The following is a 25,824-nucleotide window of genomic DNA, read 5'->3' as shown; positions in this document are numbered from 1 at the left end:
AGAGAGTCCACCGTAAAAATTGTAGAGAAACTTCTTACTGTGCAAAGAACATTACTGAAAGATTCGGATAATAGAAGTTCGAATTAGAGAGAGTCCACTGTAAAAATTGTAGAGAAACTTCTTTACCGTGCAAAGAACATTACAGAAAGATTCGGATAATAGAAGTTCGAATTAGAGAGAGTCCACCATAAAAATTGTAGAGAAACTTCTTTACCGTGCAAAGAACATTACTGAAAGATTCGGATAATAGAAGTTCGAATTAGAGAGAGTCCACTGTAAAAATTGTAGAGAAACATCTTACCGTGCAAAGAACATTACAGAAAGATTCGGATAATAGAAGTTCGAATTAGAGAGAGTCCACCGTAAAAATTGTAGAGAAACTGCTTTAATGTGCAAAGAACATTACTGAAAGATTCGGATAACAGAGGTTCGAATTGGAGAGAGTCCACCGTAAAAATTGTAGAGAAACTTCTTTACCGTGCAAAGAACATTACAGAAAGATTCGGATAACAGAGGTTCGAATTGGAGAGAGTCCACCGTAAAAATTGTAGAGAAACTTCTTTACCGTGCAAAGAACATTACAGAAAGATTTAGATAACAGAAGTTCGAATTAGAGAGAGTCCACAGTAAAAATTGTAGAGAAACTTCTTTACCGTGCAAAGAACATTACAGAAAGATTCGAATAACAGAGGTTCGAATTAGAGAGATTTCGCCATAAAAACTGTAGAGAAACTTCTTTACCGTGCAAAGAACATTACAGAAAGATTCGGATAATAGAAGTTCGAATTAGAGAGAGTCCACTGTAAAAATTGTAGAGAAACTTCTTACTGTGCAAAGAACATTACAGAAAGATTCGAATAACAGAGGTTCGAAATAGAGAGAGTCCACCGTAAAAATTGTAGAGAGACTTCTTACCGTGCAAAGAACATTACAGAAAGATTCGGATAATAGAAGTTCGAAATAGAGAGATTTCGCCATAAAAATTGTAGAGAAACTTCTTACTGTGCAAAGAACATTATAGAACGATTTGGATAATAGAAGTTCGAATTAGAGAGATTTCGCCATAAAAATTGTAGAGAAACTTCTTACCGTGCAAAGAACATTACTGAAAGATTTGGATAATAGAAGTTCGAATTAGAGAGAGTCCACTGTAAAAATTGTAGAGAAACTTCTTTACCGTGCAAAGAACATTACAGAAAGATTCGGATAACAGAGGTTCGAATTAGAGAGAGTCCACAGTAAAAATTGTAGAGAAACTTCTTACTGTGCAAAGAACATTACAGAAAGATTCGGATAATAGAAGTTCGAATTAGAGAGAGTCCACAGTAAAAATTGTAGAGAAACTTCTTACTGTGCAAAGAACATTACAGAAAGATTCGGATAATAGAAGTTCGAATTAGAGAGATTCCACAGTAAAAATTGTAGAGAAACTTCTTTACCGTGCAAAGAACATTACAGAAAGATTCGGATAACAGAGGTTCGAATTAGAGAGAGTCCACCGTAAAAATTGTAGAGAGACTTCTTTACCGTGCAAAGAACATTACAGAAAGATTCGGATAATAGAAGTTCGAATTAGAGAGAGTCCACAGTAAAAATTGTAGAGAAACTTCTTACTGTGCAAAGAACATTACAGAAAGATTCGGATAACAGAAGTTCGAATTAGAGAGATTTCACCATAAAAATTGTAGAGAAACTTCTTACTGTGCAAAGAACATTACTGAAAGATTTGGATAACAGAGGTTCGAATTAGAGAGAGTCCACAGTAAAAATTGTAGAGAAACTTCTTTACCGTGCAAAGAACATTACTGAAAGATTCGGATAATAGAAGTTCGAATTAGAGAGAGTCCACAGTAAAAATTGTAGAGAAACTTCTTTACCGTGCAAAGAACATTACAGAAAGATTCGGATAACAGAGGTTCGAATTAGAGAGAGTCCACAGTAAAAATTGTAGAGAAACTTCTTTACCGTGCAAAGAACATTACTGAAAGATTCGGATAATAGAAGTTCGAATTAGAGAGATTCCACCGTAAAAATTGTAGAGAAACTTCTTTACCGTGCAAAGAACATTACAGAAAGATTCGGATAACAGAGGTTCGAATTAGAGAGAGTCCACAGTAAAAATTGTAGAGAAACTTCTTTACCGTGCAAAGAACATTACTGAAAGATTCGGATAATAGAAGTTCGAATTAGAGAGAGTCCACAGTAAAAATTGTAGAGAAACTTCTTTACCGTGCAAAGAACATTACAGAAAGATTCGGATAACAGATGTTCGAATTAGAGAGATTCCACAGTAAAAATTGTAGAGAAACTTCTTTACCGTGCAAAGAACATTACTGAAAGATTCGGATAATAGAAGTTCGAATTAGAGAGAGTCCACAGTAAAAATTGTAGAGAAACTTCTTTACCGTGCAAAGAACATTACAGATTCGGATAACAGAGGTTCGAATTAGAGAGAGTCCACTGTAAAAATTGTAGAGAAACTTCTTTACCGTGCAAAGAACATTACCGAAAGATTTGGATAATAGAAGTTCGAATTAGAGAGAGTCCACCGTAAAAATTGTAGAGAAACTTCTTACTGTGCAAAGAACATTACAGAAAGATTCGGATAATAGAAGTTCGAAATAGAGAGATTTCGCCATAAAAATTGTAGAGAAACTTCTTACCGTGCAAAGAACATTACTGAAAGATTTGGATAATAGAGGTTCGAATTAGAGAGAGTCCACTGTAAAAATTGTAGAGAAACTTCTTTACCGTGCAAAGAACATTACTGAAAGATTCGGATAATAGAAGTTCGAATTAGAGAGAGTCCACCGTAAAAATTGTAGAGAAACTTCTTTACCGTGCAAAGAACATTACAGAAAGATTCGGATAATAGAAGTTCGAATTAGAGAGAGTCCACAGTAAAAATTGTAGAGAAACTTCTTTACCGTGCAAAGAACATTACAGAAAGATTCGGATAATAGAAGTTCGAATTAGAGAGAGTCCACAGTAAAAATTGTAGAGAAACTTCTTTACCGTGCAAAGAACATTACTGAAAGATTCGGATAATAGAAGTTCGAATTAGAGAGAGTTCACCAGTAAAAATTGTAGAGAAACTTCTTTACCGTGCAAAGAACATTACAGAAAGATTCGGATAATAGAAGTTCGAATTAGAGAGAGTTCCACATAAAAATTGTAGAGAAACTTCTTTACCGTGCAAAGAACATTACCGAAAGATTCGGATAATAGAAGTTCGAATTAGAGAGAGTCCACCATAAAAATTGTAGAGAAACTTCTTTACCGTGCAAAGAACATTACTGAAAGATTCGGATAATAGAAGTTCGAATTAGAGAGAGTTCACCATAAAAATTGTAGAGAAACTTCTTTACCGTGCAAAGAACATTACAGAAAGATTCGGATAATAGAAGTTCGAATTAGAGAGAGTTCGCCATAAAAATTGTAGAGAAACTTCTTTACCGTGCAAAGAACATTACTGAAAGATTCGGATAATAGAAGTTCGAATTAGAGAGAGTCCACATAAAAATTGTAGAGAAACTTCTTTACCGTGCAAAGAACATTACAGAAAGATTCGGATAATAGAAGTTCGAATTAGAGAGAGTCCACCGTAAAAATTGTAGAGAAACTTCTTTACCGTGCAAAGAACATTACCGAAAGATTCGGATAATAGAAGTTCGAATTAGAGAGAGTTCACATAAAAATTGTAGAGAAACTTCTTTACCGTGCAAAGAACATTACAGAAAGATTTGGATAATAGAAGTTCGAATTAGAGAGAGTTCACCATAAAAATTGTAGAGAAACTTCTTTACCGTGCAAAGAACATTACTGAAAGATTCGGATAATAGAAGTTCGAATTAGAGAGAGTCCACCATAAAAATTGTAGAGAAACTTCTTTACCGTGCAAAGAACATTACAGAAAGATTCGGATAATAGAAGTTCGAATTAGAGAGAGTCCACCATAAAAATTGTAGAGAAACTTCTTTACCGTGCAAAGAACATTACGAAAGATTCGGATAATAGAAGTTCGAATTAGAGAGAGTCCCAGTAAAAATTGTAGAGAAACTTCTTTACCGTGCAAAGAACATTACTGAAAGATTCGGATAATAGAAGTTCGAATTAGAGAGAGTCCACCATAAAAATTGTAGAGAAACTTCTTTACCGTGCAAAGAACATTACTGAAAGATTCGGATAATAGAAGTTCGAATTAGAGAGAGTTCACCATAAAAATTGTAGAGAAACTTCTTTACCGTGCAAAGAACATTACCGAAAGATTCGGATAATAGAAGTTCGAATTAGAGAGAGTTCCACATAAAAATTGTAGAGAAACTTCTTTACCGTGCAAAGAACATTACAGAAAGATTCGGATAATAGAAGTTCGAATTAGAGAGAGTTCACCATAAAAATTGTAGAGAAACTTCTTTACCGTGCAAAGAACATTACCGAAAGATTCGGATAATAGAAGTTCGAATTAGAGAGAGTTCACATAAAAATTGTAGAGAAACTTCTTTACCGTGCAAAGAACATTACTGAAAGATTCGGATAATAGAAGTTCGAATTAGAGAGAGTTCACCATAAAAATTGTAGAGAAACTTCTTTACCGTGCAAAGAACATTACAGAAAGATTCGGATAATAGAAGTTCGAATTAGAGAGAGTCCACATAAAAATTGTAGAGAAACTTCTTTACCGTGCAAAGAACATTACCGAAAGATTCGGATAATAGAAGTTCGAATTAGAGAGAGTTCGCCATAAAAATTGTAGAGAAACTTCTTTACCGTGCAAAGAACATTACTGAAAGATTTGGATAATAGAAGTTCGAATTAGAGAGAGTCCACAGTAAAAATTGTAGAGAAACTTCTTTACCGTGCAAAGAACATTACTGAAAGATTCGGATAATAGAAGTTCGAATTAGAGAGAGTTCACCATAAAAATTGTAGAGAAACTTCTTTACCGTGCAAAGAACATTACCGAAAGATTTGGATAACAGAAGTTCGAATTAGAGAGAGTCCACAGTAAAAATTGTAGAGAAACTTCTTTACCGTGCAAAGAACATTACTGAAAGATTCGGATAATAGAAGTTCGAATTAGAGAGAGTTCGCCATAAAAATTGTAGAGAAACTTCTTTACCGTGCAAAGAACATTACAGAAAGATTCGGATAATAGAAGTTCGAATTAGAGAGAGTCCACATAAAAATTGTAGAGAAACTTCTTTACCGTGCAAAGAACATTACCGAAAGATTCGGATAATAGAAGTTCGAATTAGAGAGAGTTCGCCATAAAAATTGTAGAGAAACTTCTTTACCGTGCAAAGAACATTACTGAAAGATTCGGATAATAGAAGTTCGAATTAGAGAGAGTCCACTGTAAAAATTGTAGAGAAACTTCTTTACCGTGCAAAGAACATTACAGAAAGATTCGGATAATAGAAGTTCGAATTAGAGAGAGTCCACCATAAAAATTGTAGAGAAACTTCTTTACCGTGCAAAGAACATTACTGAAAGATTCGGATAATAGAAGTTCGAATTAGAGAGAGTTCACCATAAAATTGTAGAGAAACTTCTTTACCGTGCAAAGAACATTACAGAAAGATTCGGATAATAGAAGTTCGAATTAGAGAGAGTCCACAGTAAAAATTGTAGAGAAACTTCTTTACCGTGCAAAGAACATTACCGAAAGATTCGGATAATAGAAGTTCGAATTAGAGAGAGTCCACCGTAAAAATTGTAGAGAAACTTCTTACCGTGCAAAGAACATTACTGAAAGATTTGGATAATAGAAGTTCGAATTAGAGAGAGTCCACCATAAAAATTGTAGAGAAACTTCTTTACCGTGCAAAGAACATTACTGAAAGATTCGGATAATAGAAGTTCGAATTAGAGAGAGTTCGCCATAAAAATTGTAGAGAAACTTCTTTACCGTGCAAAGAACATTACTGAAAGATTCGGATAATAGAAGTTCGAATTAGAGAGAGTTCACCATAAAAATTGTAGAGAAACTTCTTTACCGTGCAAAGAACATTACCGAAAGATTCGGATAATAGAAGTTCGAATTAGAGAGAGTTCACCATAAAAATTGTAGAGAAACTTCTTTACCGTGCAAAGAACATTACAGAAAGATTCGGATAATAGAAGTTCGAATTAGAGAGAGTCCACCATAAAAATTGTAGAGAAACTTCTTTACCGTGCAAAGAACATTACCGAAAGATTCGGATAATAGAAGTTCGAATTAGAGAGAGTTCGCCATAAAAATTGTAGAGAAACTTCTTTACCGTGCAAAGAACATTACTGAAAGATTCGGATAATAGAAGTTCGAATTAGAGAGAGTCCACCATAAAAATTGTAGAGAAACTTCTTTACCGTGCAAAGAACATTACGAAAGATTCGGATAATAGAAGTTCGAATTAGAGAGAGTTCACCATAAAAATTGTAGAGAAACTTCTTTACCGTGCAAAGAACATTACAGAAAGATTCGGATAATAGAAGTTCGAATTAGAGAGAGTCCACCATAAAAATTGTAGAGAAACTTCTTTACCGTGCAAAGAACATTACTGAAAGATTCGGATAATAGAAGTTCGAATTAGAGAGAGTCCACCGTAAAAATTGTAGAGAAACTTCTTACTGTGCAAAGAACATTACTGAAAGATTCGGATAATAGAAGTTCGAATTAGAGAGAGTTCCACCATAAAAATTGTAGAGAAACTTCTTTACCGTGCAAAGAACATTACAGAAAGATTCGGATAATAGAAGTTCGAATTAGAGAGAGTCCACAGTAAAAATTGTAGAGAAACTTCTTTACCGTGCAAAGAACATTACTGAAAGATTCGGATAATAGAAGTTCGAATTAGAGAGAGTTCACCATAAAAATTGTAGAGAAACTTCTTTACCGTGCAAAGAACATTACCGAAAGATTCGGATAATAGAAGTTCGAATTAGAGAGAGTTCACCATAAAAATTGTAGAGAAACTTCTTTACCGTGCAAAGAACATTACCGAAAGATTCGGATAATAGAAGTTCGAATTAGAGAGAGTTCACCATAAAAATTGTAGAGAAACTTCTTTACCGTGCAAAGAACATTACCGAAAGATTCGGATAATAGAAGTTCGAATTAGAGAGAGTTCGCCATAAAAATTGTAGAGAAACTTCTTTACCGTGCAAAGAACATTACCGAAAGATTCGGATAATAGAAGTTCGAATTAGAGAGAGTTCACATAAAAATTGTAGAGAAACTTCTTTACCGTGCAAAGAACATTACCGAAAGATTCGGATAATAGAAGTTCGAATTAGAGAGAGTTCGCCATAAAAATTGTAGAGAAACTTCTTTACCGTGCAAAGAACATTACCGAAAGATTCGGATAATAGAAGTTCGAATTAGAGAGAGTTCACCATAAAAATTGTAGAGAAACTTCTTTACCGTGCAAAGAACATTACCGAAAGATTCGGATAATAGAAGTTCGAATTAGAGAGAGTTCGCCATAAAAATTGTAGAGAAACTTCTTTACCGTGCAAAGAACATTACCGAAAGATTCGGATAATAGAAGTTCGAATTAGAGAGAGTTCACCATAAAAATTGTAGAGAAACTTCTTTACCGTGCAAAGAACATTACTGAAAGATTCGGATAATAGAAGTTCGAATTAGAGAGAGTTCACCATAAAAATTGTAGAGAAACTTCTTTACCGTGCAAAGAACATTACCGAAAGATTCGGATAATAGAAGTTCGAATTAGAGAGAGTTCACCATAAAAATTGTAGAGAAACTTCTTTACCGTGCAAAGAACATTACGAAAGATTCGGATAATAGAAGTTCGAATTAGAGAGAGTTCGCCATAAAAATTGTAGAGAAACTTCTTTACCGTGCAAAGAACATTACTGAAAGGTTTGATTAATAGAAGTTCGAATTAGAGAGAGTTCGCCATAAAAATTGTAGAGAAACTTCTTTACCGTGCAAAGAACATTACCGAAAGATTCGGATAATAGAAGTTCGAATTAGAGAGAGTTCACCATAAAAATTGTAGAGAAACTTCTTTACCGTGCAAAGAACATTACTGAAAGGTTTGGATAATAGAAGTTCGAATTAGAGAGAGTTCACCATAAAAATTGTAGAGAAACTTCTTTACCGTGCAAAGAACATTACCGAAAGATTCGGATAATAGAAGTTCGAATTAGAGAGAGTTCACCATAAAAATTGTAGAGAAACTTCTTTACCGTGCAAAGAACATTACTGAAAGATTCGGATAATAGAAGTTCGAATTAGAGAGAGTTCGCCATAAAAATTGTAGAGAAACTTCTTTACCGTGCAAAGAACATTACAGAAAGATTCGGATAATAGAAGTTCGAATTAGAGAGAGTCCACAGTAAAAATTGTAGAGAAACTTCTTTACCGTGCAAAGAACATTACCGAAAGATTCGGATAATAGAAGTTCGAATTAGAGAGAGTTCGCAGTAAAAATTGTAGAGAAACTTCTTTACCGTGCAAAGAACATTACCGAAAGGTTTGGATAATAGAAGTTCGAATTAGAGAGAGTCCACAGTAAAAATTGTAGAGAACTTCTTTACCGTGCAAAGAACATTACTGAAAGGTTTGGATAATAGAAGTTCGAATTAGAGAGAGTTCGCCATAAAAATTGTAGAGAAACTTCTTTACCGTGCAAAGAACATTACTGAAAGGTTTGGATAATAGAAGTTCGAATTAGAGAGAGTTCGCCATAAAAATTGTAGAGAAACTTCTTTACCGTGCAAAGAACATTACCGAAAGATTCGGATAATAGAAGTTCGAATTAGAGAGAGTTCGCCATAAAAATTGTAGAGAAACTTCTTTACCGTGCAAAGAACATTACTGAAAGGTTTGGATAATAGAAGTTCGAATTAGAGAGAGCTCACCATAAAAATTGTAGAGAAACTTCTTTACCGTGCAAAGAACATTACCGAAAGATTCGGATAATAGAAGTTCGAATTAGAGAGAGTTCGCCATAAAAATTGTAGAGAAACTTCTTTACCGTGCAAAGAACATTACCGAAAGATTCGGATAATAGAAGTTCGAATTAGAGAGAGTTCGCCAAAAATTGTAGAGAAACTTCTTTACCGTGCAAAGAACATTACCGAAAGATTCGGATAATAGAAGTTCGAATTAGAGAGAGTTCGCCATAAAAATTGTAGAGAAACTTCTTTACCGTGCAAAGAACATTACAGAAAGATTCGGATAATAGAAGTTCGAATTAGAGAGAGTCCACGTAAAAATTGTAGAGAAACTTCTTTACCGTGCAAAGAACATTACAGAAAGATTCGGATAATAGAAGTTCGAATTAGAGAGAGTCCACCATAAAAATTGTAGAGAAACTTCTTTACCGTGCAAAGAACATTACCGAAAGATTCGGATAATAGAAGTTCGAATTAGAGAGAGTTCGCCAGTAAAAATTGTAGAGAAAACTTTTTACCGTGCAAAGAACATTACAGAAAGATTCGGATAATAGAAGTTCGAATTAGAGAGAGTCCACAGTAAAAATTGTAGAGAAACTTCTTTACCGTGCAAAGAACATTACGAAAGATTCGATAATAGAAGTCGAATTAGAGAGAGTCCACAGTAAAAATTGTAGAGAAACTTCTTTACCGTGCAAAGAACATTACCGAAAGATTCGGATAACAGAGGTTCGAATTAGAGAGAGCTCACCATAAAAATTGTAGAGAAACTTCTTTACCGTGCAAAGAACATTACCGAAAGATTCGGATAATAGAAGTTCGAATTAGAGAGAGTTCGCCATAAAAATTGTAGAGAAACTTCTTTACCGTGCAAAGAACATTACTGAAAGATTCGGATAATAGAAGTTCGATTTAGAGAGTTCACCTAAAAATTGTAGAGAAACTTCTTTACGTGCAAAGAACATTACCGAAAGATTCGGATAATAGAAGTTCGAATTAGAGAGAGTTCACATAAAAATTGTAGAGAAACTTCTTTACCGTGCAAAGAACATTACCGAAAGATTCGGATAATAGAAGTTCGAATTAGAGAGAGTTCACAGTAAAAATTGTAGAGAAACTTCTTTACCGTGCAAAGAACATTACTGAAAGGTTTGGATAATAGAAGTTCGAATTAGAGAGAGTCGCCATTAAAATTGTAGAGAAACTTCTTTACCGTGCAAAGAACATTACAGAAAGATTCGGATAATAGAAGTTCGAATTAGAGAGAGTCCACAGTAAAAATTGTAGAGAACTTCTTTACCGTGCAAAGAACATTACTGAAAGGTTTGGATAATAGAAGTTCGAATTAGAGAGAGTCCGCCCAAAAATTGTAGAGAAACTTCTTACTGTGCAAAGAACCATTACGAAAGGTTTGATAATAGAAGTTCGAATTAGAGAGAGTTCGCCATAAAAATTGTAGAGAAATTCTTTACCGTGCAAAGAACATTAGAAAGATTCGGATAATAGAAGTTCGAATTAGAGAGAGTCCACATAAAAATTGTAGAGAAACTTCTTTACGTGCAAAGAACATTACTGAAAGATTTGGATATTAGAAGTTCGAATTAGAGAGAGTCCACATAAAAATTGTAGAGAAACTTCTTTACCGTGCAAAGAACATTACAGAAAGATTCATAACAGAAGTTCGAATTAGAGAGAGCTCCCTAAAAATTGTAGAGAAACTTCTTACCGTGCAAAGAACATTACCGAAAGATTCGGATAATAGAAGTTCGAATTAGAGGAGAGTTCGCCATAAAAATTGTAGAGAAACTTCTTTACCGTGCAAAGAACATTACAGAAAGATTCGGATAATAGAAGTTCGAATTAGAGAGAGTCCACCAGTAAAATTGTAGAGAGAAACTTCTTTACCGTGCAAAGAACATTACTGAAAGATTCGGATAATAGAAGTTCGAATTAGAGAGAGTCCACAGTAAAATTGTAGAGAAACTTCTTACCATGCAAAGAACATTACCGAAAGATTCGGATAACAGAGGTTCGAATTAGAGAGAGCTCACCATAAAAATTGTAGAGAAACTTCTTTACCGTGCAAAGAACATTACCGAAAGATTCGGATAATAGAAGTTCGAATTAGAGAGAGTTCGCCATAAAAATTGTAGAGAAACTTCTTTACCGTGCAAAGAACATTACTGAAAGATTCGGATAATAGAAGTTCGAATTAGAGAGAGTTCGCCATAAAATTGTAGAGAAACTTCTTTACCGTGCAAAGAACATTACCGAAAGATTCGGATAATAGAAGTTCGAATTAGAAGAGTTCGCCATAAAAATTGTAGAGAAACTTCTTTACCGTGCAAAGAACATTACAGAAAGATTCGGATAATAGAAGTTCGAATTAGAGAGAGTCCACAGTAAAAATTGTAGAGAAACTTCTTTACCGTGCAAAGAACATTACTGAAAGGTTTGGATAATAGAAGTTCGAATTAGAGAGAGTTCGCCATAAAAATTGTAGAGAAACTTCTTTACCGTGCAAAGAACATTACTGAAAGGTTTGGATAATAGAAGTTCGAATTAGAGAGAGTTCGCCATAAAAATTGTAGAGAAACTTCTTTACCGTGCAAAGAACATTACAGAAAGATTCGGATAATAGAAGTTCGAATTAGAGAGAGTCCACAGTAAAAATTGTAGAGAAACTTCTTTACCGTGCAAAGAACATTACTGAAAGGTTTGGATAATAGAAGTTCGAATTAGAGAGAGTCCACAGTAAAATTGTAGAGAAACTTCTTACCATGCAAAGAACATTACCGAAAGATTCGGATAACAGAGGTTCGAATTAGAGAGAGCTAACCATAAAAATTGTAGAGAAACTTCTTTACCGTTCAAAGAACATTACCGAAAGATTCGGATAATAGAAGTTCGAATTAGAGAGAGTTCGCCATAAAAATTGTAGAGAAACTTCTTTACCGTGCAAAGAACATTACTGAAAGGTTTGGATAATAGAAGTTCGAATTAGAGAGAGTTCGCCATAAAAATTGTAGAGAAACTTCTTTACCGTGCAAAGAACATTACTGAAAGGTTTGGATAATAGAAGTTCGAATTAGAGAGAGTTCGCCATAAAAATTGTAGAGAAACTTCTTTACCGTGCAAAGAACATTACCGAAAGATTCGGATAATAGAAGTTCGAATTAGAGAGAGTTCGCCATAAAAATTGTAGAGAAATTTCTTTACCGTGCAAAGAACATTACTGAAAGGTTTGGATAATAGAAGTTCGAATTAGGAGAGAGTTCGCCATAAAAATTGTAGAGAAACTTCTTTACCGTGCAAAGAACATTACTGAAAGGTTTGGATAATAGAAGTTCGAATTAGAGAGAGTCCACAGTAAAAATTGTAGAGAAACTTCTTACCGTGCAAAGAACATTACCGAAAGATTCGGATAATAGAAGTTCGAATTAGAAAGAGTTCGCCATAAAAATTCTAGAGAAACTTCTTTACCGTGCAAAGAACATTACCGAAAGATTCGGATAATAGAAGTTCGAATTAGAGAGAGTTCACCATAAAAATTGTAGAGAAACTTCTTTACCGTGCAAAGAACATTACTGAAAGGTTTGGATAATAGAAGTTCGAATTAGGAGAGAGTTCGCCATAAAAATTGTAGAGAAACTTCTTTACCGTGCAAAGAACATTACTGAAAGGTTTGGATAATAGAAGTTCGAATTAGGAGAGAGTTCGCCATAAAAATTGTAGAGAAACTTCTTTACCGTGCAAAGAACATTACAGAAAGATTCGGATAATAGAAGTTCGAATTAGAGAGAGTCCACAGTAAAAATTGTAGAGAAACTTCTTTACCGTGCAAAGAACATTACCGAAAGATTCGGATAATAGAAGTTCGAATTAGAGAGAGTTCACCATAAAAATTGTAGAGAAACTTCTTTACCGTGCAAAGAACATTACCGAAAGATTCGGATAACAGAGGTTCGAATTAGAGAGAGTTCGCCATAAAAATTGTAGAGAAACTTCTTTACCGTGCAAAGAACATTACAGAAAGATTCGGATAATAGAAGTTCGAATTAGAGAGAGTCCATCGTAAAAATTGTAGAGAAACTTCTTTACCGTGCAAAGAACATTACTGAAAGGTTTGGATAATAGAAGTTCGAATTAGAGAGAGTCCACAGTAAAAATTGTAGAGAAACTTCTTACCGTGCAAAGAACATTACTGAAAGGTTTGGATAATAGAAGTTCGAAATAGAGAGAGTTCGCCATAAAAATTGTAGAGAAACTTCTTACCGTGCAAAGAACATTACAGAAAGATTAGGATAATAGAAGTTCGAAATAGAGAGAGTCCACCGTAAAAATTGTAGAGAAACTTCTTTACCGTGCAAAGAACATTACCGAAAGATTTGGATAATAGAAGTTCGAATTAGAGAGAGTCCACCGTAAAAATTGTAGAGAAACTTCTTTACCGTGCAAAGAACATTACCGAAAGATTCGGATAATAGAAGTTCGAATTAGAGAGAGTTCACCATAAAAATTGTAGAGAAACTTCTTTACCGTGCAAAGAACATTACCGAAAGATTCGGATAATAGAAGTTCGAATTAGAGAGAGTCCACAATAAAAATTGTAGAGAAACTTCTTTACTGTGCAAAGAACATTACAGAAAGATTCGGATAACAGAAGTTCGAATTAGAGAGATTTTGCAATAAAAATTGTAGAGAAACTTCTTTACCGTGGAAAGAACATTACAGAAAGATTCGGACAACAGAGGTTCGAATTAGAGAGAGTCCACAGTAAAAATTGTAGAGAAACTTCTTTACCGTGCAAAGAACATTACTGAAAGATTCGGATAACAGAGGTTCGAATTAGAGAGAGTTGACTTACCTTGAAATACGGTAATCTGATTTTAGCCCCTGGTACTGCGCTCTTGTAATGGAAAGTCAATTTAGGGCCCACATGTTTGTGTGTTGCATTTCGGGCCATGACCACGTGACCACCAAGATTGATCGGGTCCAGTTCCCCATCCAGAAGAATTTCCTGAAGAGAAAAATGAAAAGAAATGTAAATGTTAGACTTCCTGAAACCCACATAATTGGAATAAATATTAAATGAACTTTTTTTCGCGACACAAAAAAAAATTAACTTGGTCATGACCTGGTTAATATGTACTCTCGAATTTCGAAGTACCTTGAAGATAATATTTGGGGGTAAAAGGAAGCGACATAAAGGGTGGCACCTCCCTGCTGAGTCAGATAGATAAAGCTACTTCTTAAAACGCAACGATAAACTCCAAGCAAAATAAAAGTGACCTCAGATTCTATATCTTTTGTAAACAAAAAAATAGCAAAGTTAAATTCAACAAATTTACCATATCGGCCCTTTTTACACCGGCCCTTATTGGCGTTATTTTTTAGCTCGTGGCGTAATAAGGGCCAGCGTAAAAGGGGTCGGTGTTAAATTAGGGCCGGCTTATCTACCGATAAGGTAGATAGAAAACGTTCTATTTATTATATGCATAAAAACATTCGAAAGAGGAGGGTGTGAGGTCTATCTTATCATTTCAAAAACTTTTTCTAATCTAGTCGCACTTGTTTTTACATACGCATGCGCACACTAATGCCAGGCTAGTACACATACGTGAGCGTTTATGAAATATTGCCGACTCAGCATTGTCGGACCTTTCAATCAAAACAAAACCTTTAAAATGGAGTTTATTGGACCTAAAAATGTTTTATCTACTTACCCGTTCACTGTACACAATTTCCGCTTTGATTTGATATCCGAACAGATCTAAAGTTCCTTTCAATCGGAAACCTTGTCGGATAAACGGACCACCTGAACTTCGGAGATCAATGTCTTTTTCCGCATTGTAAGAAACCTAAAAAAAAGGTAAGGCGAGACCAAATTAATTTATTACCGAGTTCAGGTATGTGTATTTTTCTGCGACGGAGACGGTGAGGTTTTAATTTGATTAGGTCCTGACTGACTGAGGACGACGGTAAACCAGCACTTTTACCGTCCCCGATTTCGTCGGGGTCAGAACTGCAGGTTTTTCCAAATCGCTTAAGTCACTCTACCGTCCTCAAAAGTGCAACTACATAAACTCGTTATTGATCTACGGGCCCGATCCTACTTTTTCCAAAATCAAAAAAAATAATAATATTGAATTTGCAAAGCTGGAGGATGGACTCAGATATTTTGAAAAAGTGTAAATTTATCCCAGAACTTATATGAATTTAAAAAAAAAATCGCTATGGAATGGCACGAAAGTTGTTCATCGAGAGAAAGGAAAAATTCTACTGCTTCAAAGTATCACAATTTTTTTAGATCTTGACCTTTCCGACCCTAGCTCTTAAGAAATTAATTTTTACCGACCGACCGACCGACCGACCCATATTGTTCTGAAGGTCTTCCCGTAGAGCAGTAAATAAAATCTTTCTCGCCTCAGTAAGTGAACGATAGTGAACGATTTTGACCATGATTGTAGCTTAAAGCTAAGGGGGAACTTTTGAGAATCCGGTATTAGACTATTGATCGATATTCCGGTATTGAAACGCCAAATTGTCAATATTACGGGACTCATAAAAACACTTTTGATCAGTATTCAGAAATATCGTTTATCTCGGGCTCCAAGTTTGATCTCTTTCTCCTCCAAAAATAAGGGAGTATTTTAGGGTAAGGGTATAGAACAAAACTAAACAAAATCTGCCGAAATGGGAGAAAAATATTTTGGACCTTAAAGGATTTTTGAGACATAAGTTACACGAAAGATCAATTCTTGAGGATTAGATTGTCATTGTGGTCTTGATGATTTACCTGTTGAGTAAATCCTTGTCAGTTGCCATGTTAATGGTTGAGGTTGCCATGTTAATTGCTGAGGTTGCCAGATACTTTAACGTCGTCAGACATAATTCATGTTTCCAAACATTTGTGTTTTTGTATTAAAATTGAAAACGGTCTTTTAGGAAAACATGTAACATGTGTGAATGTCGTTTGAAGTAATAGACCTCAACGGAGTTTTTTACTTTTCTAAAAAGCGATGTATTGTGGGATTGTTTCGAGTGTATTACAATAGATTTCTCTCAAGGAATTCCTAGGAAATTTCTATTGTAATACACTTGAAACAATCCCACAATGCATCGCTTATTTGGAAAAATCAAAAACTCTAATAAGGTCTATTATTCAATACTGATAAATCAATTTTACCTCTAATCCATCGGGGAATCCGGTCGATGCTACAGGCCCGGGTATCCCGCTTCCACCACCGACCATCCGGGCGATTTTTCCGATCGTTAATGCAGCAATCTTCCCATAGAAGTACGAAGGTTTTCCGACGCCGAAATAAACGGCGAATCGTAAGCAATGCCCCTAGAATGAAATCACAGAATATTTATCACGATATTCATGACGTGATGTTTTATTTCATACGGAAGCACCCAAAAAGATCCGGATAAGTTTAAAACTGATTTTAAATTCAAACAATAAAATACACAAATTTCCTGCTACTTGCTCCGAAACGTTCCGAAACTAATATGAACACACTCGATCCGTAACGAAAATCACACCCGAGCAAAACGGAACCGTAACGTCTGAACATGGTCTAATAGTTAAAATGAATGCAATCAGACGAGATCAATCAATCATACTTACATCATTGGCAAAATCTTTAGCGTAAAAACAATCTGTTCCAAAATCAACAGTGGCACCAAGTTCAAAACCTGATACTAAGATGGGTGACTTCGCATCCAGTGTCAATCTAAATAAACAGTAGAGAGAAATATTCAAGACACATGATCTCTTTTGAACTCCCTTCGAATCATCTACTAACGAATAACTCTTATTTCAAACAAATTACCTTATCGGGGAAAACTTCGTCGGGGAAAAATATTCGTCACTTGCTGGTAGTTGGTAAACGCATTAAGGCTGGGGAAAATTTTCGTCGGGGAAAATATTCGTCACTTGGCCAAAATTTCGTCACTTTTCACCGACGAAGTTTTCCCCGATAAGGTACTTATATAGTTAACTCTGGCTAATTCGAACAGGGTTTTCCCTTTAGGAAAACTGGTAACTACCATTGTTGCCAATATATTATGGCATATTTCCGGCGGTCAATTTTAGATACAGTGCAATAACCTTCCTCTCCTCTCCTAACAATGTTGAGGGAAAGAAATATTGCTTGGCAGGTCCTTAACCCGCTTTGACAACATTACCGAGTTTATGTATCGGAGGATATCGAGAGCGACGGTAAGTGAAATCGATACAAAACAAAGTCGATAGTTGATGTACGGCTCTATATCGCCTTTGCTTACCTAAACAGACGACGGTATTTTGGTGTTTTTACCGTCGTCGAACAAAGTGGACGGTGATTTCGGCCCCATGTCAACTTTGCCTCGATTCATCTCGAATACATAAAATCGCTATTGTTTGGAGCGATGAGGGGGGAATGCTCATTTTTAGGTTTTATGTCATAGGTTTTGTCAATGATTTAGATTATAGATCGAATTAAAGAAATACTGGAATAATAGAGGTTCGAATTATAGAATTTGTATAAAAACTTACCCAAGGTTAATGTTTCCGAAGTTGAGCCATCTTAAACCAAACGCATGGTACCACATTCCTTTCATGTAAAGCGTTCCACTGACAGCCGTGCTACCAATCTTGTGTTTAATTTTTCCACCTAATTTTAAGTCGTTCGAGAAAGGGATACCGTCAATTTTGATTGAACCATATTTGACAGGAATCTTGAATTCGAGTGTGAAGCCAAGTGTTTTCTTTCTTGAGGTCGTATTTACCTAGAGATGATTACATTTTTTTATAAGAACAAACTATATAAGAACATAAGGCTTCGGTGCTAAAATCTTAAGAACAAGTTAAGAACATTTTAAGGCTTTATTGACTCTAAAACACCCGATTTTTTAGGAAAGTAGGCAAAAATTCTCACATAATGGCGAAAATAAGAAAGCCTTAAGGACATTTTTAGGCATAAAATCCGCAAACATTAAGAACATCGGAAGGCTTACAAAATTTTGGATGTAGATTAGACTGGTAGTAGTAAATATGTTTAAGTAGAAAGGCTAGCTATTTGCGGCGTTGAATTTAAGAGATGATGTGTGTGATTTCCGGCATAACTACCTCGGCCCAATCCTTGCGACCACAAAATTTCTCGAGTTTCTGATCGAAATCTAAGACCTGAGTTTCAACAATTTCACGCATAGATTTGGTACCTTTTAAGCCCGTAACGTCGCAAATAGTCCGTGAAACTCGCGTCGTGAATCCCTTACGACATAGATGGTTAGATTCGCTAGTACGAGTGACAACGAGAAAGCATTTACCTCTGTTTAGCACTATGTATTTTTCATTTTGCTTTGATTTTTTTTTTCTTGTAAAATCTTTAAACGGCTTCCGGCAGCGGAAGTTGTTACTGCCATCAAACTATCACCTCTCTCAAAAGCGGAGATGTTAGGGGAGGCTGAGTACATCTATCAACCCTTAGTTGCGCGGTCAGCTTTTTAAAGGACTGGTAACAAAAATATAAGCAAAATTCTTCTCGACGACTGCATCGAAAACACAAGTCTAGGAGTAGCTAGCGAGCACTTCACTAAAAACCGGGATTTTTCATCTCGTTATTCATCTCATCTCGTTAATTGCGTAAAAAAACGCGGGTGACGTTTAGTATAGGCTAAGGAGTAGCCTGTTAGACGAAAACCGCTTTTTATGGCGTTTTAAAACAGTTAAAACAGATAAAAAAATTGGTTTGTAGGAAAGTACTGGCCAGTGTAGGAGTGCTCTTGTTAATAATACACCCTTGCATTGACGCGATGAAAAAACATCGATTTAGTTGTCAATTTAAGCTACTCGAATGAGACTCAGGAAAATGTGGCTAGAGTTTTGGCGGGAATTTGTTTAGTTTGATTTAGTAATAGCCTAAAACTGCCGTCGCTGAGAAAAAAATTTCCCTTGTAAATTCACCAGTCCTCTAAAAAGCCGACCACGCCGCTAGTTGTTGTATTACTGAATATAGCTTACCTCACAGTTCAACTCGAGCTTGGATAGTTGATAATCTTTATAAATTCTGATCTTGTAAAATCCAGCAGCTACTTTATAATATGCGGAGCGAACCACGCCCGTAATACGGAACTTGGCATCAGGACCAACCAATTTCTTTAGAATGGTACAGAAACTAGAGTCGCCGCAGTCTTTGGGAATTGACACCTGATAAAAGAAAATTAAAAAAACAAAATAAATTATTTTAAAGAATATATTTTTGATGACTCACGTATTATCTATTCAGCTTTCAATTGATGTGAAAATCATTTTCATAGCACCTTTCTATCAAAAGGAGCAAAATTTCGAAAATTCACGAATTTTGAAAAAACTTAAAGTCTGTCTCAATATAATTTGCAGTGGAGACAAAAAAGGCTATAACTTTTGATAGAATGCGAATTAGATGGCAGTTTTGTGCTTGTTCAAAAAATAATCCGGAGTGGAATGTTGTCAAAAAAAGAAAAAAATTAAAAAATCGAAAAACAAAGATGAAAAATGAAGAAGAAGAAACTCAGCTTCTCTTAGAACATTGCTGTGATCTTCATTTTTATATCAGAAATTCTTTAATCTTCATTAAACTTTTATCCAGTCAAAAAATACAGCTTAAAACTTTGCCCGGTTAACTTGAAAAACTCGTTTTTGATGGTTTTTTTAAGTCAATCAGTGATAAATTTTGGACTGTATCTTTCGATGGAACAAATTTCTTTGAAAAATTTTTTCACATTAATGACGTTCTAAGATCAAAGAATCACTCATGTAAAAATGATAACTATAGGACGATTATTGAAGAAGTTGATCTTCTTCTTCTTCATTTTCCGATTTTTTTAAGTTTTTTCATTATGATAATATTCCACTCCTGTTTGTCTCTTCAACAAGCGAAAAACTGCTATCTAATTTGAATTATATCTAAAGTTACAGCCTTTTTTGTCTCCGCTGCAAATTATATTGAAAAAGACTTTAGTAGTATGACCCACTCTTTTTTTTCTCTTTTTTTTTATCTATAGTATAGGTAACACGAACAAATAGTACAGAACTAAAGGTTCCTGACCTCCCACAAAAGGACCACCAGATCATACCGCCAGGAGGAAGGAACCCAAACTAAGCTAACAATAAATTAATAAATAAACTAATAAATGGAAAAATAAAAACTAACTACAGAGGATAAATACTAACAGAAATGAAAAAACAAAAACAAAAAGAGCTAGGAGAGCAGCAGTTAGAGTAAAAGACTAAAATAACGGTCCCCCAAAACGACTTGTATCACAGATGACCCACTTTCGCTGGGAAATAGTGTAAAACGCTCTCTAGAAATCGAAATATGTTCTAATTCGAAGAAAAAGTTTTAGTTGCTTGAAGATCGAATTAGTTAGAGGCAACCGTATTTAATTTGAGAAATTACAATAATGTATGGAGTTGTCAAACGATTCCAAAAAGGGTTCCAACCACTGATCTTAATATATCCCTGGACCAAGCTATATCCACCATCTGTGATTAGAGTTTTTTTGGAATTGGTACCCGAGATGAAGCCATTGCAATGTTAAAAATTAACGTCTAACGGCGCTACATCATCAAAATTATTTGAGGGAAAGTAAACCGAGCACTCTCGATGCATTTACACCGCTATTGAGTAGTGCCACCACTAAGGTACCACTTTTCAAAAAACTCCGATCAAAGATTTTGCTTTGTCAGGATTGAGAAACTTGGTCCAGGGGTATATAAAGGTCGGTGGTTTCAACAAACCTGGGCAGCTGCTGTCAGTCCTTCAGTGATTTCACTCTTAAAAACTTCTTTAAGTGGTTGTTTTGAGAAAGAACTTGTTTTGTAGACTTTGAAACTACCAAAGAAACTTGGACAGTACGCAACGCCAACCTGTGAAGAAAATAAGATAAATATGTTGGACGGTGAAAAAGAATGCGGCTATTATATTTTGATTTTTCCCGACATGTTTCGGACTCGGTCCGTTCTAAGATAAATAAATAGTGGCAATCCGCTAATCTCTAACCAATGAAGTATAAGCCCGAAGGGATAGAAGCGAATCTTTAACCTTTCTCAGGCAAGAAAAAGTGAAGCCTTAGAATATACGCCGTATTTTTGACGACGGTTATAATTTGGCAGTTACTTTGTTTTTGAGTGGTATATTTTTTGAAATCTAGCGGAAATTTTTACTTTAGATCCGGAATTTGTACAAAAATTACACGGGGGGCTCAAGGCCGCACAACATAGGTAGGATTTAGCGGTTTAAAATCCTACCTAGGAGATTCGCTTCTAGCCCTTCGGGTCTATACTTCATTGTCTCTATCTACTTGACAGGATCAGGCTACTCGTATAAAAGAAAGCGTGTCCAGTTTAATATCTGACTAGTCCGCCATCTTGTTTTCAATTGTGATCGTCGACAGCACGGTTCGAATTTTATGAAATTCGAACGTTCGAAAATCTAGGTAAATTGGAAAGCAAAACTAAACACACTTCCACGGGAAATCTGTGAGCAGTTATCTAGTGTTTTAAAGAATACGATATCTGTGTGGAAATTATATGTTGGACGGTGAAAAAGAATGCGGCTATTTTATTTTGATTTTTCCCGACATGTTTCGGACTCGGTCCGTTCTCAAGCGAAATATAGTGTGGAAATTATAGAACAATTTCTTCTTTTTAAAAGTATATATTTCTCTGAAAGCCCATAGAATTTCCTAAATGTTGGTGTTCATTAAAATCTTATTTAGTATACTGAATAAAAGTAATGTTAAAAGACCAAATTTTGACTTAGTTACATTCAAAATGGATGAATTCACCCATAGCTTTGAGCTATCGAGATTATTCTTTTTTTATATGATTCAGAGAAGGTTGGTCTAAAAAACTGTCTTAAAAGTTTTTTTCTAACTGGTCCGTTCCCGACTGATTTAATAAAACATCGGAAAATCTGGAAAATTACTATCATTTTCTCTCTTTCTACTAAATAACAAATTAAAAAATAATGAGGCTATTAGAAGGAAAATCCTAAGATAGTTTTGTAGACCAATCTTCTGGGAATACATTAAAAAAAGAATGAGGTTGGTAGCTCAAAAGCTACTTTCAAATAGTCAGCTCCTCGTTCCCAGCAGACATACAATGTTGTTTTGACGTTTGTCTAGCGTTCACAACGTCCATATAACGTTAGATGAACGTTGAAACAACGTTGTGTGCCAGCTGGGTTGGATGAGAAGATTTAAATACCGTTCTCGATTATTTTTGATTTCTAACTCAATCGAGGCTTATTTTAATATATTTTATAGTTTATTCAAGAAGTTAGGTCCAGCTTTTCCCCGTTATACCTAGGTAAATTTTGATTGCGAATTCTTCGTGATATTCATGACGTAATCTTTTATACAAAAACACAGGAAAAACACCGGATGTTTACCATTAGTTTCATTGTTTGAATTCAAAACTGGTTGCAAACGCCCGATGTTTTTGGGTGTTTCTGTATAAAACATTACGTCATGAATATGATTGAGGGTAACATAGACATAAATCTCAATGCACCTTTTCGACCGTAGCCGCCAATTACTGCGCGGGCATTTTTTTGTCCGCTTTATCCCACGAAAACCGTCCCAGTCCTTTTTTCGCACCTATAGACAATAGAAAAATAAGGAAAAGGGGGATAATTAAATTTTTTTACGCCGGCCCTAATTAAACGCCGGCATCTTTTACGCTGGCCCTTATTACGCCGCAGCCTGATTTTGGGCTTACGCCAATTAGGGCCGTAAATAACGCTAATAAGGGCCAGCGTAAAAAGGGCCGATAAGGTAATTAAATGCACGTGCCTGACCGCGCGACTACGCTCGAAAAGTTGTATCGAAGTACGTTTTACTACCTACCTCAATCTGAACGCCAAGTTTGTTCAAGAAATCAGACACAGCTTTTCCAGCACTGCCAGCTCCAGACATTTTATCCAACACAGCTCCGTATGATTCACCATCAAATTGAAAGCCAAATGCAAGCTGTAAAAAACGAATAGAAAACATCGAGTTTAAAGACCGAAGGGCTAGAGTAGAATCTCTAACCTTTCCCAGGCAAGAAAAAGTGAAGCCACTTATTTCCAATTAAATAGCTTCATTTCTCATCCAAAGGTTTCTACTCTAGCCCCTTCGGGGATTTAAACTCAATGATAGAAAAGGTCAATGAAGTTTGGTTCAATCTAGGATCTTATTTTCCTTCATGTCTTCATAGTCCGTATAAAAAACCCGGTCTGGAAGCCTTTTGTTTCTTTCCATTGTTTCTTACTTGAACTTGGGTTGAGAAATTAGTTTGTTTTGCTCACTTTTTGATCATATGATCAAACTTCAAACCAATACCGAGGAGCAGGAGTACTTGGTAACGTAATCAAAACTGGGCAAATCGATTTTCATCTTTTGATGAGGAAAAAGCTAACAAAAAGTTAAGACAATAAGTACTTGGAAAGCCAAGTGTATCGATTAGCGTTAATAGATACTTGAAGCGGCCAATAAAGTTTTTAGACCAGCTAATTGTAATTTTTTCGGGCCTTGGGTATTGAAATTCGATGTTTGCCGGGCCTAAATAAGATTCCTGTTTCAGGTTTAAATTATCTTTGCAGGTTCAAAATATGAATTTCTTTTATCGCTCCAAAAATGAGATTATTCGAGCTCTGGAGAGAGGCTGAGAATCTACAATTCATGATATGCACCATTGCAATGTCTTCTGACATTACATCACGGACCCAAAAGCTGGACATTGGTTCTTTTCACTATTGCAGTGTCTTACATTGACCCAACAGCTGATTGGTTGCAAGTGACGTAGTGACTGATTTTACGTCACTTATAACCAATCAGCTGTTGGCTTCATCACAACCGCATATAAATGAAACAAGGATACAAGAAAGAAAGAAAATCAGCTGTTGGGTTCATGATGTAATGTCAGAAGGAATCTTTTATACCTTTCGGTCAAAACCAGAATGGACATAAATGATTTCGAAATGTATTGGAACACCACCAGGGTTCATAGTTGCTGTCATCCGAAACGCCGCTTTAAATTCGTGGCGGAAATCGTACGCAATGGATGCTGGTTTAAATTCCATATCCCATAATCCTAAGTTCCTGTTAAAAAGAAGAAATTTCGTGAATGGAAGTAATTGTAATTCTGAGTTTGTGTAAGTGTTGAATATTTAGCATTGTCAGACGAAAGTCAGGTGGAGCGATGGCCAAGTTGTCAAAGGCGACAGCGTCTCAAACCAGGGGTTCGCAGTTCGAATCCCCGCTCCTTCCAATGTTCCGTTCAGTTCATAGATAGCCGAGCCGGCTGGCCGTGGACCCCGTGAAAACAATCGAAAGATTGTCTAAAAGTCCTAGATTACTGGGTTATCCACGTAAATAGTATCGACTCGTCAGCTGAATTGGATATCTACCAGCTGAACAAAACATAGAAGGACTTGAACCGGGGGGGGGATAAGGGTTGGAGAATGTTGAGTATGTGCAGCCAGAACCTCCGAAAAGCGACCCTTGGAGACACTAAGTTTTACTTAGTTACCCTTAGAGAAAAGATTTTCGAAACCTTTCTAACATTAGAGAGATTTTCTTGACCATTTCTAGTTCCCGCAACCTTATAAGTACCGAAAAGGGGAAATCCATACCCTTAGACCAATTTGTTTCTGTAACTCTAAAGAGAGACTAAGACCCTTACCGCTCACACAATGGACCAAGCACATATTTTTGCCTAAATACCCACCCCCCTCTTCTCGGGTTTTGGAAATGCTTTATTAGTAATACTAACACCTCACTACTTAGCTAACGTTTCTTGGCTTCTTTGTCGATGACTAACATTAAGTACAGTCAACTTTAGAGATTCGAATTAGAGATATCCGAATAATAAAAAAGTACTCTTAGGTTCCAAATAAACGGGATAAATTTTCCAACCCCCCCCCCCGAATCTTATTAGACCCCCCTCCCCCGTTTATTAATCTTTAAGAATATTTTCAGCTTTCACAGAGAAGTCCCCTTATTTTGCTCTAAATAGCCTTATTATAGCCTATATTTACCTTATTATTGGGTTTTCAGAAGTGCAATTTCCAACCCCCCCCCTCATTTATTAAAATTTCTGTTTATTTGGAACGTAAGAGTAACTTACGAGCCGAGAGTTTCCCTCAAACAGGAACTAAGGATTACTTCGAATTATAGAAGGTTTCTTATAATAGAAGTTCGAATTAGCGAGAGTCCACTGTAAATTAATTATAGTGGTGTTTGGAGTCTCTTTTAACTCGAACCTCTATAACTCGAATGTCTCCTTAACTCGAACATCAGTTAACAATGCCTTATAAACCTTACTCCATAACTTAAAATTCCCTTCACTCGGGCATATTTGTGTTCTCCTTTCCATTAATACCATTCTTACTTAATAGCCTTGATTTGAGCACCGCCATAACCGCCCACATCATCGGGCACACCAAGGGCGTTCAAAATTCCACGCAAAGCCATAGCATCACCTGTAGATATATAAATATATAGATAAATTCTAAGACTTTCGCGGGTTCCATGGTCTTCCAGCTCGGAAACTAAAAGCGGGATACAGAAGCTACATCCAATTAAAGAAAAGATGACGTTTTCGAATACTTTTGCTTACAATCATGGATAAAATATTTGAGACAAAGGGGATTTCCCTGCGGAATTTTAAACACCACAAATGATTTTTGGCCCAGCGCTAGCGAGTGGGCCTTTAAAGAGAGTGTCACTATTTTTTTTTCCGTGTTTCCTTCTGTCTGTCCGTTTTGGTAGAAACGGCGCTTAATACCAGTACCACACTTTTTGCCGTCTGGACAGGGAAAAGCTTGCAACAGTCGGATACTGGCTAAAAAAGATATATTTTTTGATTCCGCGCTCCTTAAACAACAAACGTTTTCAAAACAA

The 25,824-nt window shown here is 35.8% G+C and overlaps 2 protein-coding genes across 2 annotated transcripts in view; one reads left to right on the top strand and one right to left on the bottom strand.

Moving 5' to 3' along the window:
- Positions 1 to 25,824, top strand: part of LOC136821844 (uncharacterized) — a 386,618-nt gene that overhangs the window by 240,783 nt on the left and 120,011 nt on the right. The gene's annotated exons all lie outside the window — the stretch shown is intronic.
- Positions 1 to 25,824, bottom strand: part of LOC136821831 (uncharacterized) — a 127,617-nt gene that overhangs the window by 71,425 nt on the left and 30,368 nt on the right. The window contains exons 10-19 of the mRNA XM_067078052.1: positions 25,313 to 25,403; positions 23,862 to 24,021; positions 22,786 to 22,908; positions 20,675 to 20,803; positions 18,917 to 19,102; positions 17,450 to 17,682; positions 16,541 to 16,646; positions 16,097 to 16,258; positions 14,634 to 14,768; positions 13,775 to 13,927 (exon numbers count right to left, since the gene is read on the bottom strand). Coding sequence (XP_066934153.1) covers positions 13,775 to 13,927; positions 14,634 to 14,768; positions 16,097 to 16,258; positions 16,541 to 16,646; positions 17,450 to 17,682; positions 18,917 to 19,102; positions 20,675 to 20,803; positions 22,786 to 22,908; positions 23,862 to 24,021; positions 25,313 to 25,403 — 1,478 coding nt within the window. The remainder of the gene's footprint in view (positions 1 to 13,774; positions 13,928 to 14,633; positions 14,769 to 16,096; positions 16,259 to 16,540; positions 16,647 to 17,449; positions 17,683 to 18,916; positions 19,103 to 20,674; positions 20,804 to 22,785; positions 22,909 to 23,861; positions 24,022 to 25,312; positions 25,404 to 25,824) is intronic.

This window comes from Clytia hemisphaerica, unplaced genomic scaffold, assembly GCF_902728285.1.
Source record: "Clytia hemisphaerica strain Z4C2 unplaced genomic scaffold, Clytia hemisphaerica genome assembly, whole genome shotgun sequence".
NCBI classification, from domain to species: domain Eukaryota; kingdom Metazoa; phylum Cnidaria; class Hydrozoa; order Leptothecata; family Clytiidae; genus Clytia; species Clytia hemisphaerica.
The sequence above is the reverse complement of the archived record's forward strand: the minus strand, read 5'-3'. Positions and strand labels throughout refer to the sequence as shown.